The following is a 21,201-nucleotide window of genomic DNA, read 5'->3' as shown; positions in this document are numbered from 1 at the left end:
TGCTTAATGTCAAAGAAACACCTTATTTAGACCTTTATCTGTTGTTTTCTGCTAATGTTTACTTGTTTTAAACTGCATTAATCAATATTTTACAGAAGTAATGGTTAAAATGATTAAGTGCAACGCTACATTAGTAGCTAATCTTAGCTGGTGGACACAGTGGAGCATTTAGCAGTGAAATATTTTTGTCGGGAGTTGGTAGAGAACAAAACTGAGCTAAAAATAAAGTGAATATTCAGATTGCTTCCTAACATATTAGACATAGACTTTTCAGGATAATTCTATGCAGATATTGAAGGTCCTACCATCCTCACAGCCTTTGGTAAACATTGGAGCAAATGTTGAATTTTTATGGTTTAGTGTCGTTTAACTCATTTGGTTAAAAAGAAAAAATTTTTTTTGTTTGTGGATGTTTATTTTTAAGCCAAATTCTATACATGAATTTATTTATTATATAATTTTGGACAGGTGTAGTGACAGAACCCACATCTTTATTATCACTTTTACACGGACCTTCATGTCTTTGCTTTATCTTCCAACATCATTGTGTTTTCATAAAATAGTAACTAGGAGTAGACTTTTCAGCAAAGATAGAAATTAAAAAAAAAATACAGCATGGTAAAAAAAAAAAAAACATTCCCCTAAAAAGAGAAGCAAGAAGCAAAACTGTTTGTAGAAGATGCAGTTATGGCTCATAGCCCCCTATTTATATTTAGTTACAGACACACACACACACGAGCACTAAAAGTTCCTCAAAGATATTTTTCAAAAGCTCACTTGTTGAAAGATTGTCTCATCTGACTTTTCTCACTGTTCCCGGGTGGATGCTCCAGTCTGTGAACAAAAAACACAAAGTTGAAAAAGCAGCCGCTTCAAAGCATCATTCATATTCACATGCGTGCATCTGCTGCATCACATATAATACCAAGACTTTGTGATGAATTTATTTATGGCTTGTTTTTCTAAAGGTGCTTTTTAGCAAAGGTGTTGTTCTAACATTTGCAGGAGTCGTGATCTCTTTGTGTCGCATCCGTTGAAAACTTTCCAAACAAGTGTTTCATGTAAATGCCTCCATTATTTGATAAAGACCATGAAATCGAAGGAGCCTTCACAAGCATTTATTTTTTTTTTTTTTTTTTTTTTTTTTTGCTGAATTATGTTTCTAAGAAAAAACAATGAGCTGCAGTTATGTACGAGCACACTGGTGCTTCCTGCAGTGTGGAGTGGCTTTAAATTAAGTTACACAATTAATTTGGAAACTGCAATTTAAAATAGACTCGAGTGGAAGACAGGTTGCACAACTAAACACCTGTTTGAAATCATCGACTTGTTTTGCAGACACCAACATAAGGATTTAACGTCAGCAGTGGGGCGCAGTCAGTATGTTCACCGGCTTTGTGATGCTCACAGGATGGACTTGAATGACTTCAGTGATTTCCTGACTTTTCATCTTGTACCATGAGTGAGTAAAAGATAACATGTCGTCATTCTTCCCTTCCCTAAATTTGACATTTGTGTTACTAGCAAAATATCTCCACTATATTAGATCGATTGCCATGAAATTTGGCACAGCCATTCACTCAAGTGCAACCAATTTAGCGATTCCCTAAGCTTCCATCTAGTGCCGCCATCAGGTCAAAACTTTACTTTGCCCAGTACTTTTGAACTGAAAAACTAATAAATCACCCTCAGCTGTACTTTGTCTTCACTGGTTATCTGTTGGCATGCAAACATACCAGCCTCTTCTCATATCCAAGACTGTTAATGTTTCACTTGCTTTTATTTCATTTTGTGACTGTGAAAAGATCCAGATATGGTTTGAAGTGCACCATTTCCTAAGATTAACAACATGGTACAAGGCAAACTTCTTGTTGCCTCAAAGAGATCGACTGTGACGACACCAGCTGAGAAATGTTAGCTATGGACTCATGGCATCTTTTCATGGCATTCAGGGAATTTATTGGGTCTGTCAAACTAGAGGACACTCAGTGCATTCCAATGTGGCACCAAAGGGTCCTGACAAGGGGGCCATATGTGACGAGTTGAGACTGAGTGCCATATACTGAAGTAAAATAGTGAATATGGCAACATTCTGTTGCCTTCAAAGTCCATATGAAAACTTTCCTCTTTTGGTGTTCACAACCAAAATACAAAAGAAATTCCTGTAAACTCCCAGTTCATGTATTTTAATGTGTCTTCTGACGTTTGCAGTAAATAGTAGAGGCCAGGGAAGTCATTTTTTAATGATGTCTGAAGAAAATATTGATGCTTCTGAAGCATCATCTTATGCCTTTTGTATTCCCCACATCACATTACTTCCTTGTTAGCTTGCTAAATGATTAGCTTCCGTGATTTCTAGGCCCATCTTAAACAATCACATCCATTGTTTCCGTTGCCTAGCACCGTTGTCCTGATGTTTTTATGGCCGATGTCACCGCTTCATTGCCGAACATTTGGTGAAGACGACTTCCTGTGTTGTAATCATGAGCTCCTGACTCCTATTTGAAGGCAGCGGCTGTACATGATAAAGATACGATGCTTGTTAGCATTTAGCTAAAAACAATGTGCAGCTTCACAAAGCCACAAGCTTTGCTCTAGGCTTTTAACCTTAGTTCCAAAAATATTCTACATCTTACTCATCTATATGTATGTTTACAAAATTAAACCAACTTCATTTCTTTGGCATGTTTTAAAGCAACCAGTCGACCAAAGTGTTGCACATGTTGTAAGACAGGCAACTACAAAAATATGCGCAGAGTCAAAATTGGTATAATACCCCCCAAATTAATATTAAAATACTTAAAGACTTGAAACAACACATGCACTCAAACATGCAAAAGAAATTGTAGACATGTTTGCTACAACACTCTACCAGTTTTCACCTTCATCCCCTTTGTACACATCAACAGCATGATCAGAAATTAGTAATATGCTTACTCTCTGCTTAGAGTATGCGTATTTGTTGTTTTTCCTGTGTGGTAATAATCCAATATGCAGCATGGCTCATACAGTCTGTGGCGCTGGTTTGTCACACAGCGTTGGCCTCCATGAAATACATGAAATTTGTTCCTCCAATTTACCAAGTACAGAGTGAGCTATCTCTCTAAAACTTGTTTTCTTCTTTGCTCCCTATGGAAGTGAAATCCTGCTGAAATTTCTCTGCATCGCACTGACCAAAACCAACCAGACAGAATAGTGACAGCTGCTGTGATTGCTGTGCACTGCTGCACCAGGAGCTGTGATTCCAGTTGTTTTATCCTCTTATTTCCCTGGAATCCCTGGAAACTGTACAAAAAGCTACAACCATAGGGTCGACGATCAAACATCTCCTACCTGTCGGTGAGGATGTCCAGCACTCTCTCGGTGGAGGTGAAGGATCGATAGGTGGAGAGGAAGATGGTGATGAAGGAGGAGTCTCCCATAGAAAATGAGTGGAGGAGGTGGAGCACCAGCTTCTCTTCTGTCCCTGCTTTTACACACTGTGAGCGAGAAACGCCTGACTGGAGGCAGACGGGAAGGAAAAGAGACAAAAAGTGAGGGGAAAAAAGGAGGGTGATGTTACTACAAATCCAAGGAATTTTTGAATAACTTACCATGGGACTGTTGGGGGCACCATGCTGCTGTTTGACCACGACTGTGTAGATCACTCCATCCTCCTCCTCCTCCACCACAGTGGACTGTAGAGCACAGAAACCAGGTTGAAGCACTGTCAATTAGCTGGATTTGCAAAAATATATACTGACAATATCATAAATAATTGTTAAACTGCTATATGCCCATTATATGTCTTAAAAGTGAGTTTAGTTTCAGCTGTTACTGCTGACACTGATACTAACTACTAACCAAAACCTTGTCTTTCAACTGAACCACTTACACCACTGGACTGTTTCAATAAGATAAATCTGAGATAAAATCTGCCCTGCTAAAGACGCCCAGTAAAAAAAAAAACAGAGCATAAAATCAAGCTGCTTTGCACTCATTTCTCACATGGTAGCTCAAACAATCCAGTTTTAGCCTGAGGGAAAGTCCCTGACACAGTTACCCTGTTCTACACTGGTACTGGCTCACAGGCTCAGTATAGTGTGCATGTTACATTGTGCAACCCAGAGCTCCTTACCAAATCCAGAGGACAGTACCAGGTGGTCTTCATCGGTGAGGGCTCTGCCTGCAACACAAGACAACAGTGTGTGGTTTATTTATCGTATTAGAACTTGGAATTGGACCAAACAGGCAATGTAGGAGTAAATTATCATCAAGCTTACACTCTGGAGCAGTGGCTGTCAGTGTTTTTGGATTGTGTGAAATGTTGGCCCCTAAGTTTTACAACAACCTGCCTACAGAGATACTGCTCAGAGTTCTGTAAATCCGGTTTGCTTCCATACTTGTCTTATATCTAATGTAAACACAGCCTGCAGTTCAGCCCAGTTCAGCTGAGAAGTCTCTGAATTTTTGTCAAGTGACAGATGGAAGCTCCTGAGTTGCTAGCGGCTTCTCGGTTGCACCAAAAAGTGCAGAATTACTTTTTAGGTTATTTTTGGCAATTTTTTAAATCAAGAAGTGTAGAATAAGGTGCTTTCAATGAACCACATACGACATAGGAGTAGTTTAAGGACCAGTCTCTGATCCTGCTCTGACAAGTGGTGTCATTTGAGCGACAAAAGATAACATGACTTTCAAACACACCGGCAGTTGGTGTATTCTACTTTAAATTGTTATTTTTATAGACTTGCTTTGTAAGCTTTTTTATATTGGCATTTTATTTGTATTTATTTATATTGTTTTATTGCATTATATATCTTGTTTTATGTATTTTCATCTTGCTTTGTTTGACCCTACTGTTCTATTGTCATATTATATATATTGATGGGATAGCCTGTCAAAGCACTTTGTAAGTGCTTGTTTTTAAAAGTGCTAAACAAATAAACTTAATACTATTATTATCAAAATAAAGCAAACATAGTACAAATTCACCAGGCTGCAAATGCAGTTTGACCAAAGTATAAGTTATGTATCCTAGAGTCTAACTTTGAAAAAATCCTGCAGCTCTGTTTCTGTACATCTTTGCTTCAACTTTACTAGATAGATGAACAATGAACAATTCATTATACAAAGCCCCAAAAGTGTCAAAAGCCAGCTATTTTTTATATTAAATAGTGCAATTCAGTGAAAAATCAAATCTAACAATTTTTAACATTAAATGTAATCCTTGTTAGTGCAAACCAACAGAGTTCCTGTATATCACATACATACAAACCCCAGAAAACAGTCCAAATTCAAACAACAACACTTACTCACGCATGCTTACACCCCTCGCGGGTATAAAATGAAGTCCAAACCACTCTTATCTGCAACAGTCCAGTACAATCAATGCACAGACGTTTGTCTTGGCAGCATCAGTGCGCAGTTTTATCAGCCGCTACATATTGACACACACAGTTCTTGGACAGCAGGATCCTGCAGCCCAAGTCATGCCACAGACAGCGCATGAGTCATAGCACATTTATAGAGGGAAGAAGCATGAGACAAGCGGTAGCACTCCAGAGACATTTGAATACTGTCAAAACAGGCTGAGAGACAAGAGGTAGATGACCTTTAATTCCACAGAATATTACAAGCGGCGTTTTTGATGCATCTGTAAAGGCCAATACTGGAATATACATTTATTTAAGTGCTGCAATTTTATGTACAGTTTTGATGTATTTTACTTGAGTTTTCTAAATGTACTGTACAGCATATATGTGACAGCTAAGAGTTGCTTCACAGATGAATATTCTGCATACAAATAATCACAAAATTAGCGTGTAAAATAGTGTTTTTTGTTTAAGGCTAAGCCAGTGAATCGGACTCTGTTTGGCGGTGAAACCTGCCAGAAAAGAGCATCTAGCTGGGGCACCTGTCATGTTTCAGATTTTTTCCCTCGGATTTGCAGATGGTTTTATGTAAATGAGACACACACAAGTCAGGTTATCCAATATTTCACATGAAGTCAGACTAAATGTTTGTCTTCTTTCGTACTATATTAATTATTTACACTTGAGATTAAAAGTTTTGATCCACGAGGTTGCTTACAAGACTAAACTGCCTAATTGTTTATGAAGCAGTTAAATCTGGCGGCACTTGGACCCGCGACAACAATAACAATCTGATAATGTCACATATAAAAATAAACCGATCACAAGGGTCATATTTTTTAAGAGCAAGTACTTTCACCTTTGATGTTTTTGATGCAAACCCACTCCACCACTGTTAATGACACACCTTGTTTTACTGCATACATATGTAAAGATGTTCGTGTTCATACCTGCAGAATTCAGGTTAAGGATAAATTTGCATTTGGTTTTGTCACAGTTATAAATAAACGTTGTAAACAAATCCAAAAACATGGATAATTTGGAGTTACCTGCTGTAAAAGAAGCCTAACCCTCGTTGGGACACCTGTCATGTTTTACATGTGTCCAGAAGTTCTACTAAAGGACCTTTTTCCTTCTATGTTTCTCACAGGGTGATAACTTTATGTATATAGCACTTTTAAAAACAAATGTTTACAAACTGCTTTGACTGGCAAAGCAAAAGCAGAGTAAATAACAGCCAGGCTATCTAATGTTTTTTTCCAAAAAGAAATGATCATTAATTAATTATTAATTTATTGATTAATTATATGTTGCAGAAAAGTTTCTTCTTTAATGCTCAATTTATTATTTTGTAACACTGTTTTTCTGACTTACAAGGTTGTGTTTTACTCACTAAACTGCCTAAAAGTACAGAAAATGGTTTCAGCTATAGCAGTACTTGGAGCACCGGCAACAGAAACAATCCAATAATGTCACATATGAAATTACAGCGATCACAGGGGCGGATTTTTGTGGAGTGAGTACTTTTACTTTTGATGCTTTTTTATACTTACATACTGGTAGATCAATATTAACAATCACATAATAACAATTACATAATCGATAAAAGGCTGTTTTTCTGCACAACATGTCAATGTCTTCCTGAAAAACATAACTTAAAACCTTCTTTCATCATTAGGCCTTCTCCTAAATGATTTTACTATGGTTAGTTTACTTAGTTCTTGTATATTCTGTTTAATTCTTTATGTGTTGTACAGTGTAGGTCTGCTAGTTGTTTTTGTTTTTGTTTCAATTAGTTTTTTCTCATTTTTGTTTGTTTCCTATTTATGTTTGCTTTATTATGCTATAATATTGAGGTAATTGAAATTGCTACAGTTACTTTTAATACTTTAAGTACATTTTATTGGTAATAATTTTGTGTTTTTACTTAAGATTTTGGATGCAGGGAGTTATAAATGAGTTTTTTTTCTACTTTTACTCAAGTGATAAAAGGACACATTGTTACTATTGCATAAATATGATATGTATTTACATATATATCTCCAAAATTTGAGTTACAAAAATGAAAATGACATTTAAAAAATAGAATTTGGCTTGATATATGCATAATGTAGTGATCCCAACAGATCAGGAAGCTTTAATAATTTGGATTTATCTGCTGTAAATGAGCTGCCAGCCTGTTCGAGGTTGACAGTTATTGACTGAATTTTGCGTTACAAACTTTAACTGACTGGTGAGGCCACTCTCGTATTACATTCAGATCACAGCATTTAACTAACACGCCGATCGATATCACTTTACCCTGATGCGTTCACAACTGTGACTTTTTCCACAATAAAAAATGCATGAGCAAAGCACTGCGTGATGTCTTCCCGGGTGTCTGCTGAAATCTCCAGACCATTCTGAACGGTTCACACTCATCGTGAGTCAACAGACCGGCGAAAAAAACATACGTGCAACGCCATGGAGATACACTCTGCCAACAAATACACCCAAAACACACCTTCTCCACTGTTAAGTAGCCTCTCAAAAAGGAAACCCAGTGACCTGACTCATGCTTTCGTTCATATATTGTGAACTCTCACATGCAAAGTCATGGCCAAGTAGCATTTTCAATGGACAGCAGAGGGTCCTGAGGTCTGCTGTTCCCCCTGTTCAGCCTATAGTGTCATTATGTGTAATAAGCCCACATTAGCTTCTGTTAACCTCTTTCAAATTGCCTTGACTTGACTGGATCGAAGGTCAGCATTACAAGCAGGCGCTCCGTGCATTCAAACAGGATCCTACTGTTCAGAATAATGTGTATCAAACCTGTTATTCTACCTCCCAGTTCTATCTCTGCTTGCTTCAAACCTGCCAGCGATTCTATCTTTCCCATGATCTCAGCTCAAACATACACACACACACACACACACACACACACACGTACACAGAGGGGAAAAAAGTACAACATGGTCACACAGCTTACCTTTCCCTGGGCAGGTTCAGACAGGTAGCAATCCCTAAGCTTCCTGGAAATCTTCAGGATGAAGGCACCAATAGTATTTTCCTGTTCTCCATTGCTTTTCATCTGTCGTTGACTTTTTTTTCTCCCGTTACTCTACCAGTTGACCCAGATCTGTGTGTTTAGGTCTTTACAGTTTGCCTCTCTCTGCTTCTTGTGGCTCTATATCACAAAGACACACCTGAAGCGGAAGCTAAGTCCCGCCCCCACAGGAGACTGCATCACCTGGACACGCCCATTTTACACACACACACACACACACACACACACACACACACACACACACACACTGACAGACAAAGCCCTGAAGCTATTTCCAGAACAATGCCCCCTCTCTTTCAATCTCCTCTCTGCTCTCCTGCTCGCTTTCCCTCTATAGATGACCTTCCCATGCAGATAAACCAGTTCGACTGAGTATCCGGTTTAATACTGCACAAAGCAAAACAGACATTAACTGCCTTATGAGACAGGTACAGGTAGCTTGTTTGTATTTAGGGTCCTGACCTGTAGTGTGATCAGCTGGAGGCCTGCAGCCTTGTAATGAGAGGCAATAAATGTTCACACAGCCACTAAACCAGGAAGCAAAGCTGTGTTTGTTTAAGGGGCTAATGACATAGCAGAGTGAAGTCATGTTAAAGAGGTGGAGACTTTCACAGCTGGATGAGTGTGAAAGGCAGTTTGTTTATTAGCATGTCAGCTAGTACACAGGCCATTCATTAATGTGGAATCATCTTTTTGGCCATTTGTGGGTATTAGGACATACTCAGGGTTTTTCCTGGTTAGATTAGATTAGATTAAATTTTTATTGATCCCGAAGCAGGAAAATTCAGATTGGGCCTTCAGGGGATGATGATGCACAACAGTGAACACAATCAGTAAAGGCAAATTATTCTACAATAAACAAAACTGTTGATTTTTTTTTTCACTCAGTTCTCAATTTGGCTAAATATTTTGGGGGCCATTCAAAAACTCAATGTGACAAAAAAATTAGAAAAAAATGCTAATTTGGCTTGTTTCCATTAACTAGTTTGGAGCAAGTTAATTGGCCTGCACAGCATAACAGATGGTGGCAGTATATGCTACATGGCTGTAATAAACAGAGTAGAAGAAGACGGAAACAAAACCAGACATCTGTCAAATAAGCACAACTTTGTCCATTGATGACAGAAAAATGGAGAGAAGTCTTTAGGAATTGGTTTAATTTGGGAAACTTGTCATTTTTCTTTTTGTGTCAGCTGGTGTCAGCCGTGTTTTACGCTGTCCAGAGACAAAGACAATGAAAGAAGCAGAAACAACTGATTACTCATGTGGTAAATGTTCACTTCGTCAGAGTTTTTTTTTTTTTAAGTGTTTTGTATCTCTTATCATGTGCTTTAAGTCCAACTCTCTTTTATGTAGTGAAATTGAGGATTTTTCTTGCAAGTTTTTCTTTTTCTTTTGTGGTAACTGAAAATGTGCATAAAAATCCATGATGGAGACGCAGCTTGTGACTGTTATAGTCAAGTAATGAAGAAGCAGAACAAAATTATCTTTAGCATTCATTGAGCGCCATGTTTCAGTTTAAGTTGCCCTTTCTACTTTTAGCTCTGTCTTTGGCCTCCACCGACTCCTTAAAAAGTGGCTCATTGGCTGCTAAATGCTACAACTACATTCACAAGCTAGCCCCAAATTTTGCATATCTATAAGTCTGTACTATACTGGTTTATCTAAGCTTTTTGGCTAAAACAACCACCTGTTCAGTTTAGTTAATTTCCATTCAGTCACTTTGTATCATTCCAAATGCGACACTTGGTATGAAATCAGGAACACAACATAGAAAAAGCTCAAAAGTTCAAAACACAAAGATATTAAAAATTTAAAAATTAAATGTTTCTTGTACATAGAATATATAAAACACAACTATAGCAATAATGAATTCTAAAATGCTATAAATGAAGCTGGAAAAAGAAGTAAACTGTACTTAGGTTGCATTGTATTGGACTGTTTGCAAGTCTGACATCACCTGTTATTAGGCACTGCTTGACTCAACTTGTAAAACTTTTCTTTTGAAAACTAAAAGTCTGTAGTTTGTAATGGAGACACTGGAAACACACTTGTACAATCCAGTATATATTTAGAAATCAACATTGAACTCCATTTAGCCTTAGATGCTAGGTGATGATGCTAGATGATAGATGTTCTAATGAAAGAAAAATGTTAAATAGGTGTCGGCCATTATTATCATTTTGGTTTGGACTATCTGGAAACCATTTGCAGAAAAAATTAAATTTTTGGTATCAAAATTTAGAATAACAAACTATAACACAAAACTTAGTTGAAATGTCTTTGCTTTTCAATGTTTTACGTGTTTAATTGAAACATAACTTTTCAACCACAGAACGACTACCGATAGATGAAACTCAGCAGCTAAAAACAGTCTTTTCTCGTCTCAAAAACAAATCTTCGAATCAGCTATAAAAGTAAATGCTGAATAAGGGTATTTTTCTGTCTGTTTCATCCTGCTAGACCCAACTAAGACTGAACATAGCGTAGAAAATAGGAATTAGACGTGCTATAGATACACGTGCAGGCAGTTAGCAGTATGATGAACAGCAGCTCAGCGATAACGACCCTCGGTGAGATAAAAAAGAATAGCAAACGAGGCGTTAAATATAGCTTGTTTATGCACGAGATAGTATAATATCCCCCCAAGGCACAGTGTTGCTGCTTACTTATAAAAGAAAGCAAGTGATTTAAAGTTCTCAATGATCACTGAGCTTAGTGATCCTGTGGGCCTTTATTACACACACAAAGGAAACTGGCCTTTGCTCTGTTTTCTTATTCCAGACATATTGAGATGCTATTGAGAGATCAAAGTATCTTCAGCGGAGCGCCAGCCTTCAGAAACCAGCCTGAATCTGGGTCAGAGAAACCAGCCATTTCTGTAAGAGGAACTTTTCAATAGATGTGTGTAATTTTGAGTTGAGCTGCCTCAAAGGCAGCTGGATAAGGATCGTGATTATAGGCCACAGTGGTGGGTGGCATGAGCTGATTCCTAATTTTAAAAAAAGAACTGCGAAGCTGCTATTCCTGAATCTCGTGATTTTTGAAAGTTTTCTCCCAACCAATGTTGATTTTTCTCAAGTGATCCATTGTTGTTACCAAATGTCACACTCTGTTTATGTTCTTTGCAAGATGAGATCTTCTCTTTGTGCCCTAAGCTCTCCTTTTTCTTAAAGTCCCCCCACCCCCAGCTGCATGCAGGAAGCACATAATAAGTGGAGACAAACACAGGAAGCAGGACATGCTGTCGTGTTGCGAAGCTATTTTTCTTCCCCTCTCCTTCCATCGCAAGTTAAAGCTGCGTCAACTTCTCCTCCTGAATGACGACGTCAGCTACGGGACGGCTCTGGAAAAGCACCGGGCAGGAAGCCGACTCTCCATTTTCACCCCCCTGATCTCAAACAACAACCATTCCTTAAATACATCCATGTAGTTGTGCTTCCGCTGTGCCAGAAAGCTTTGACTTTGAACAAATACACACACCCCCGACGGCCTTATTTTCAATCCTGCACAAGTCGTTCCTCCAAACGGGGGGTCATAAATACATCTTCTGAAGCTTTATTTAAAGATAACCATTGTTTTTTTGAGTGGTCCACAACCCCGACCCCTTCCTTCCTATCTTTCTCTCTGCTCCTCTTCTCACGCTTTCATCTGTATGTCCCCTGGTGCCCATTATCAGCCTTCTTTCAAGTAAAACTCCGTGGCATCAAAGTCAAAGTTCTATTCCCCCCTTGGTTATGATTACACTGTTAAATATCATCAGGCTGTGATGTTCTGAAAGTTAGCTTATTGGGAACAGTTGAGTTTTTATGTGCAAACTTTGCCTTAGTTTTAATTTGGTGAGTGACACCAGTGGCAACGTCCATACAACACAAGAACAAAATGGTCAGTGTGTGGAGACTCAAACTTTACATCCATCTCACTATAGGGCCTTTTGTATTATTGTGCAATTATATAAACCTCCATTCTTCAGGGAACAATTTTCACCACTTTTTGGTAGCTTACTGCAGATATTTGCTTCCATTCTGCCACAAGAGTTCCGGTGAGGTTGGATACTGATGATGTGTGATAAGGCCTGGCTCATGTTATTCTGTGCTCCAAGGCATTTGATAGATCTGAGGTCATTGAAGTGTCACCAATACAGGAAAAATACTTTTGCATAATGTTAGTTTCACACACTGTGAGCTTGTCATGTTAAAACAGAAAGATTCCTTTCCAAAGAAGTTGTCTCAGAGGTGGATAAATGCTTTTATCAAAGGCCAGTGTTATCATTTCTGCATCCACGAGCACGCAAGGGTCCATGACAGTCCGCTAGGGTTTGCATGATGTACATTTCATCATCTTCTTTATCACTTCATGATACACTGTGTGGATTCTTCGTTGCACATCCGCATGCACCTTCAAATTTGTGTCCTTGTTGCAACTTCGCAATGAAGGCAGCAGACTCGACAGTAGCGTGTATGCACAGAATATGTAGATATTCAGCCAAGATATACTTTTGGTCATGTAGGATCATTAACGTGTCAGCTTCACGACTTACTGAACACCTTGCTCACTTATCCGTAAAAGTTGGACATTTGCACAATATATTCTACATGGCACAAGTCTGAAGTGCAGCAGTCGCATTAGCAGATATAATGAACAAGCAACATACTTCAAGTGATTTGGGGAACAGTTTTTCCACATTTTGGCACCACCATTCATCCAAAAACGTCACAGAACGCAAATGACTCACATAAAACAGCTTTGCCATTCCCTTTGCGAAACAATTTCACATCTACTACAAACTGAAATGTTACTACAACAAAGAGTCAGCAAAAGGTTTGATTATTGAGACTCACATATAATACAAGTTATCCAGATTTTGACAAAACTTTAACTGGAGTTTGTTGCTTCCAGCTGTTTGTAGGAGTCTTTCCTCTGAGTTTACTAAATATCTGCAGCATCAGACAGCAGCAGGCTCCAAATGAGTGCCTCCAAAGAGAGACCTGCATCCTTTTACACAAGAGGAACAACAGCAGTAACTTTGGCAGTTACTTAGAATTCTAAATTATCCCCGACATGAAGACAGGATCGGTCAGGATCTAACAGCAGGTCACTGTTTCTTAATCTCTGACAGGTGAGCTGACACACGGAGTCACAGTTAACGGCAGATTTAGATTTAGTCTTTTGTATATTTGTGCATTTTTGTACATTATATATCACTACATGTTCTGTTCAATCTCACATATTGAAGCAACTTAACGTAAAACTGACCTAAGTCTGAACTTAGGATGTTGTCACTCTGCCAGCCCCAGGAAGCCAGCAATGTAACATATCCCATGTTTGAAAAGCGCTTTAGAGAATAACAACAAACACAGATGTGGCCTAGTTCCATTTTTAAAAATAGTAAATCATTTTGAGCTTACTGCATTTTCCATGTCATGCTAAGGAATGGGATCAGACCTTTTCAGACGCGTGTCAACCTCAAGCACACTGACCTATCAGAACATTTTTATTTAGTTGTGACGACCACATCATAACAGATGGGCTCCCCCATTTCTTGGCTGTCCAATCTTTTCCCTGCATTTGAAATGTTTGAAATCTACATTTTTTTCCCTCTGGGAGCAGGCAAAGCACCACCGTCAAAAGGCTCGCGAATGCAAACTGCAGTATCCGCATCTGTTATCTGTATTAATCGGTGAAGCTGAAAACCATTTTCCACCTTAAAGCCTCAGTGTTCGCTCTAAGTTGCCACTTCATACATCCTGAGTCACACACACAGTTTCCCTCATTAAAGAATGAGCAAGTGACCGTATTGAATTCCACTTGACAGACTGTCCTTGGAGACAGCTGTGATACCAGATACTGTTTATGGGGAGAGCAGGTGTACACTGCATCGACCGGCCGAACCGCCACATACATTATTTACTTCGAGGTTCAGCAGCCGACGTGAGACATGAGCACAGAGGTGTGATCATTCGGAAAGAGAGTTAGCCCACCGTCTTTTTCTGTAGCTGCAAGGAGTTTCTCGAGCCTTGCTGTGAAGTAAAACCAAAGAGGCACGTGCACATCATGTGTGGTTGAGGGAGCGGAGCTGCTCAGTAGATCACTATGACACAGTGAAAACGAAGGCTGATGTTCTCTCCTACAGATGTAACAAAGGAGAAAGTAATCCTGTACTCTTCGCAGTAAAAAGCCTCAAGATAACATCCGACTGTGTGTAAAGCTCTCACACCAGCCATCTGAAAGGCATCTGTTAAGGCTCAACAAGCTGCACTACAGAGTCAGTAAACATTAACAGAGGGGAAAGTTCGTGGGAAATTCACCTGTGCCTTTAACACTTTAACTTCCTCAGGTTAGTTCAGCTTTAGTCCATACTACAAACTCCATGCATATCAGCGGTGGCCTACTTGCTGTAGTTTACCCAACATAACAAAAACACCCTCACGCAGAAGAATCCAGAGGAAATATCTTTATATTCTTTGATTTTAAACAAGACTAAACATCTACAGCTGTGTGAAAGAGTTCTGGCAAAATGGGTTTTGCATAAAGACACTTTTGCAATCAATGGGCAGCCCGTTCTACCACCTGAGGACCAACCACCATTATTTGCTGATGTAAGCATGCTAACAATCTCACAAAGCCAATGCAAACATGCCAAGAATCATGTTCACCAGCTTGCTAATGTTTCCTAATCAGCACTCAATCATATGTACAGCTGTGGCTGAAGGGAATGTCATTACTTTTGCAGGTAGTTGGTCATAAACTAAAGTGGTGGACACATTAAAAGTTTGACCTTTAAAATAAAAGTCTGACTCCATAATGGCACCCAGGTTATTACAATTCCTCCTGTATGGAATATTCATGTGTATAAAACAAGTTCCACTAACTGCTGACGTGTTTCACAAGGAAAAAAAATGTTACCCTCATAGTGGCACTGAAGGAAATGTCAAAGGCAGCAGGATTCATCCTTCAGTCATACTGTTTAAGCTACATTTATTAGTATTGCATTTAATAGCATTCCAGTTTGGAACTGAGTGATGGACTTATTGAAAGATCACCTTTGCAATCCCCAGAACTGTGTACTGGCGTGGCCATAAAATATTACAACAAGCTGATACATGAATGCTATTTAAGCTTGAAATATTGAAGTAGATAAACAGATATATTGTGAAACTACACTGTTAATGCCCTGTTTGACCCTGTAAATTCTGTATATATGTGTCTATTTATTAGAGATCAACCTATATTGCTTTTTCAGGGCCAATACTGGTAACTAATAATCAAAGAGAACAATAACTAGCATTGAAACAGATAAATATTTGTAGTAAAAATGACTTTCTTTTGGTCAAATATTTTATGTATGTTTGATGATTGGACAACTTTTTTTTTTTTTTTTTTACATTTATCCGTCATTATTGATTGGATATTACTCATGATGTGTCACCAATCAGGGCATTGCTCAAGTGATGACTACAGATAGAGAGAGGCGAAGCAGCACATTTTTAATTTAATTTGTTTTATCTCAAATAAGTACCAGATTCTATAATCAGCCATCTTAATAACTGGTCACCACCTAATATTTTTATTGCATTGTTTTGACATACAGTTAAAAATATGGCCAGATTATGGGTTTAACAGTTTTAATTAATAACAGAAGTAATGATAATAATAATCACTTAAATATTTAATACCTTTATTTGTGGGTTCATTTTTATCCATGTTACTGGGTGAATTTATTACGTTTATGGAAAACAGCAGTGCTTGCATCGCCATGGTGAAAAAGCAGCAAACACACACATACACACACGCCATCTTCATCTCTGTCTTTCAGTTTGAATCACTCTGACTTCATTCCCTCAGGCTTTTCTGAAAACCAGCCGACCGCATCTGCTGTTTATTCAAGAAACGGGTAGCGGAGCAGCTCTGCTAGTTTCATGGGACGCTGCTCTAAACGCTGTTAGCTGTGATGGCCAGGGGAGCTACAGCAAAATGAAAAGTTCTCCTAAGCCTCTCCCAGTTCTGCCAGATTACTTTATTGTGCAAACATCAGAAAACCCAATAAAGTGGGAGGCTGTCAATACAACACCACGAACACAGCAACAGTACGTCATCTCGCTCTGCACCACAGGTTTAACTGTACGATGGATGCGTTTCAGTGAGGAAAAACCTAACTACACTCACCTGTGGAGCTTCACCTTCATCGCCGACACCCCTCCTTCCTGATTGGTTGCTCGGGGTTCCACTGTCAGGTGGTAAAGGTCGGTAGCCAATGAGAGGCACTTCGCTGGACTCCACCCCCGGCAGGTCATAGCCACCTGTTCGCAGGTTTCGGGGCAGCATGGCACCAGCTGGCACAGACAACAAGGATGTGAGATGAGAAAAGACGTCTTTCATGGCCTCTGAGGTAATTATCTTGTCTGCTTGTGTTAACATGTTCATTAATGCTCACAAAAATACGAAAAACATCCGAAGCTACTGAATTACCCGAACAAGCCAGGTCACTTTCAAACTGAGCAGTTAGAGCCTTTGCTCAGACTGGAAAAGCAGATCAGCCCAGCTGTCATATCTTTGCACTGACTTTGTGTATGTCAAGGAATCAAGTTCGCAGTTTCACAGTTGGTTTATAAAACACAGACCTCTGAGATCATCTGGAGAAGGTCTGGTTGTGTCCTCAGGGGCCAAAACCCAACATGGAGAAGCAGCAGTTGCTTTCGAAGCAGCATGAAAGTGAAACAAACTCCCAGACACTGACATCTGCTCCGACTTTCTGGTCTTTTATGTCAAGGCTTTAAACTTGGGCTTGCAACTATCAACTCTTTTCATTGTGGATTCATCTGTAGATTATTTTCTCAAGTAACTGATCAGCAGTTTAGTCTATAAAATGCCATAAATTGGTCGATCGTGTTTTTCAAAGAGTAAGATGACATCCTCAAATGTCCGGTTTTGTCCACAACTTACCCATATTGCCCTGTTTCAATGCCTTTTAATGTCTAAACTTACGTCACTGTGATAAAAGATTGCTGAAGTTTTCATGATGACCTCACAGTCATACATGTACAAAAATGCATGCCAACCTTTGTATAAGGGCTGTAACTGCTAACAGTTTTCATTATTAACTAATTTGCTTGTTATTTTCTTGATTAATCATTTGGTCTGTAACATAAAAAAAGAAGTGAAAGGGTCCAGAGTTATGTCAATAAATGTTTTTCTTGTCTGAATAATGAAATAAGCTAAAAGAAACTTTTTCAAATATGTAAAGTATCAAATTTATAGCTTAGAAGATACTCTGCTTTAAAAATGACCTACCTGATTCATAAAGTACCAAAAAGTTGCAGAATTTATCTTCTCTTAGTAGACTAACCAAATAATTAACTAATAACTGCAGCTCTGTGTTGTAAAGTCTTGTGAATTTGCTTGTTTGAGTTCCTGTTTGTAATGAACTGAACACTATGAACCTGCTAAAGATTAACACTGGACAAAACGACACGCACAGCTTTACTTTGGCAATTGGTTATAAAAACATTACAGCAACTTTTAAAACATTGTAGTTATTGTTGACCTGGAGGCTTGTTGATTTGTTTAACACATTCACTGAGCTCCATAGCAGGACTGGATTTGCATTGTAACCCCTCCTTCCATTTCCCTTTCCCCTCTCTGGTATTTGGACTGCCATGAAGATAGACATCAAGTAAACACTGTTTCAGGAAGAGAGGTGTAGGAGGGAGAGAGATGGAGGGGATGATTGAAGCTCTGTGGAAATGTCAACCACACACTCTTACACAGTGATGCTCACCTCAAGCATTCTAAAGAAACTCCTGGTAAAGCACTCAGTCATGCAGGTAGCACATGATGTATCGATAAATGCTGTGTTGCAGCTTCTCCTTTGATTTTCTTGGGAGGAAACCAAGCAGAATGGCTGTCAGATGGCAGAAAATCCTCCCTACTGAGTCTGCAAACGCGCTCACTCAGGTGAAAATGGGAGGGGACCCCCGGTCTGCTCCCACAGCTCTGGATAAGAACGAACAGGAGCTTCAAAAAAAAAAAGTGCATAAAAATCCACTGCTGCCCAACTTTCACGCAGCTCTGTTACTTTCTCTTACATAATCCTGTTGGTTTGTGATTCAGCTCATAATATTCTTGCTCATGAAAACAAGTTTGCAGTGTGCATGAGAGAGGAGAGGACAGGAGCAGGCCTGCAGGGAAAACAAGGCATTAACAGTGCAGCCTGTTCCCTCAACCAACGGCCATGCAGAGCTCTGAAAGGCTGCTATTCACTGACCAAAGCAAACAGCCCGCATATGACTGAGGTGTACACACACATAAAGCTGTAACTAGGTTACAGTTAAGTCACACCCCATAATGCTCCTTTTCTGCTCAATAAATGCAGCCATGGGGTGGTGCTACAGTTATACTCAGCCCTACAAGCTGTCACCGTGTAGGCTGCAGGATGAGAATGAAGGCTGACAGTGTGAAGGGCCCTAAAAGTTTGCTGACACTCCCATCAAAACACACACGAGTGACAGATGATGACAACTACTTCCTACTGTGACTCACTGAGTGACACGGAGGCCAGAGAATCTCACAAATCAGCTGTAACCAAACGTGTAGAGAAATGTAGGAAGCTGGAATTGGAACTTACTGATAGCCGAGTGTCATTCGCAGGATGCGGTCTGTCCAGCTGCGCTCGGCTCTGGATGTGGCGGCCGCTGCAGCTCAATCTGCGTCCGGCTCAGCTGAGGAGAGTCGCGCCCATCGGTACCGCCGTCACCGCCGACGAACGACGAGGGAGTCCTCCGCCTCGCCCCCTCCACCCTCTCTGTCTCACCCCCCCACCTCTATCAAGACTCCCCACACTGCTCGTCTGTTCAGCCTTCAGCAGCTGATAGCGCAATTCGGTGTCGCTGCAAACTCCCTCCCTCTCCTCCTCCTCCCCTCCTCCTCCCCCCCTCTCTCTCTGTCTCTCTCTCTCTCTCTCTCTCTCTCTCTCCACCGTCGCAGTTCCTGTATGTTGTGCACTCAGCGCTTTGGCAACAGCCCCGTCTCACCGGGGTGCTTCACAGTGTGCGGATATTACACTCCGCACCGCCGGCGACGTGCAGCTCCGCCGGGGAAATGTCACTTCACAGAGTAGCAGGGAGACGCACCAACGCGTTTACGCACAGCCGGCTGGCGCGCACGCCTCACGCACCCCCCATACCCATTCACCTCATCTAAAGTCATCCCGACTCCGAAAACAACTTGATCTCCATCACGATGTTTTAATCAACTCATTTCCACCGCTCCATGAAATGCATGGTTGCAGGATTTTAAATGGATAAATCTAATTTGCTGAGTCTGACAAACCTTTTAAGTTGCAAGCTTTATTTTGATGAGCTGGGTTGGCATAATGATGTTAGTAATTGTATCAACTTAGAATTGTGTGCAATTTAAACTCGATTTTTTTACATTTGAAACTAAATTCAAGTTGAGGCAACTTCATATAATTGGCTTGCTAACTTTTTTTTGTCTCCTTGAGTTCAAGAATTCAAGTCCCCTCCTCTATCTCAATATGCATGGACAATTATAGACTGGTAATTAAAAAGTACCTAGGATTTAAGTTGATTCCTCTAACTCAGTGTAGTTTGTTGGTTAAACATAATGTCATTAGACGTTTTCAGAACTCAAAAAAGATTTGTGCAAACTGCCCTGAAAAATAGATAGATAGATAGATAGATAGATAGATAGATAGATAGATAGATAGATAGATAGATAGATAGATAGATAGATAGGTAGATAGATAGATAGATAGATAGATAGATAGATAGATAGATAGATAGATAGATAGATAGATAGATAGATAGATACTTTATTAATCCCGAGGGAAATTCAAGTATTCAGCAGCTTACATACAACAACATGAATGAAGACAAGACAGGCAGGTTAGTAACATTAACATATACCTTAAATTAGTTTATTAGGGTCCGAGCACCGAATGGTGCGAAGACCCTATTGGAATGCAAGGAATTATTTATTATTATTATTATTATTATTATTATTATTATTATTATTATTATTATTATTATTAGGGTCCGAGCACCGACGGTGCGGAGGACCCTATTGGAATGCAAGGAATTATTAGGATCCGAGCACCGAATGGTGCGAAGACCCTATTGGAATGCAAGGAATTATTATTATTATTATTATTATTATTATTATTATTATTATTATTTTACCGTCTTTTGAATTGCCTTTTTGGCGGCCTTATCATACCCCAAAACGCGTCAAACTTGGCATGCTCATCAGGACTGGCGAAAAATTTGATATTTTAGGGGAGTTGCGCATGTGTGTAGCAAAATGGCTCCATAGCGCCCCCTGGAAAATTGAAAATTTGGTCATTAGGCCATCTTGCACGACGTTTCATCTACAGCTACAAAATTTTGTATGCATATTCAGCACATCAGAAAACCCAAAAAAGTCAATCATGGCCACGCCCTAACCCCAACAGGAAGTCGGCCATCTTGAATTAGCTGTAAATTTTTTAAAATTAATAACTCATCGGGGATAAGTTCGAGAGATGTCAAATTTCGCCAATATATGCAAACACGCGACCTGATGAAAAGTTATCAAAATGTTCATCTCATTTCGAAGGGCGTGGCCATGGCGACTCCCAAAAATATGGATCCCTTCGCCATGAAACAGGAAGTGGTGCCTAACTCAGCTATACATGCTCCAATCTGCCTGAAATTTTACACGTGTGATCAGAGTCCGGCCCTCATCGCATCCGTAGGCCGACATGCACTCTCGGTCGCAGTGCCGCCTGGTGGACGTGCGCAGATTCGC

At 39.6% G+C, this 21,201-nt stretch overlaps 1 protein-coding gene across 3 annotated transcripts in view; it reads right to left on the bottom strand.

Moving 5' to 3' along the window:
* rgl2 (ral guanine nucleotide dissociation stimulator-like 2) overlaps positions 1–19,238 on the bottom strand; it is a 37,245-nt gene extending 18,007 nt beyond the window's left edge. The window contains exons 1-7 of one of the 3 annotated variants that reach the window (XM_055013633.1): positions 19,022–19,238; positions 18,176–18,390; positions 16,564–16,730; positions 4,118–4,165; positions 3,594–3,677; positions 3,334–3,500; positions 778–834 (exon numbers count right to left, since the gene is read on the bottom strand). In XM_055013633.1, the coding sequence (XP_054869608.1) occupies positions 778–834; positions 3,334–3,500; positions 3,594–3,677; positions 4,118–4,165; positions 16,564–16,722 (515 nt within the window). In that variant the 5' untranslated portion in view covers positions 16,723–16,730; positions 18,176–18,390; positions 19,022–19,238. Of the gene's footprint in view, positions 1–777; positions 835–3,333; positions 3,501–3,593; positions 3,678–4,117; positions 4,166–8,319; positions 8,522–16,563; positions 16,731–18,175; positions 18,391–19,021 lie in introns of those variants that run through there. The other 2 variants (XM_023284432.3, XM_023284433.3) reach the window with 2 other exon arrangements.
* Positions 19,239–21,201: the final 1,963 nt, after the last annotated feature.

The sequence above is a fragment of the Amphiprion ocellaris genome, chromosome 9, assembly GCF_022539595.1.
Source record: "Amphiprion ocellaris isolate individual 3 ecotype Okinawa chromosome 9, ASM2253959v1, whole genome shotgun sequence".
Taxonomy (NCBI): Eukaryota; Metazoa; Chordata; class Actinopteri; family Pomacentridae; genus Amphiprion; species Amphiprion ocellaris.
The sequence above is the reverse complement of the archived record's forward strand: the minus strand, read 5'-3'. Positions and strand labels throughout refer to the sequence as shown.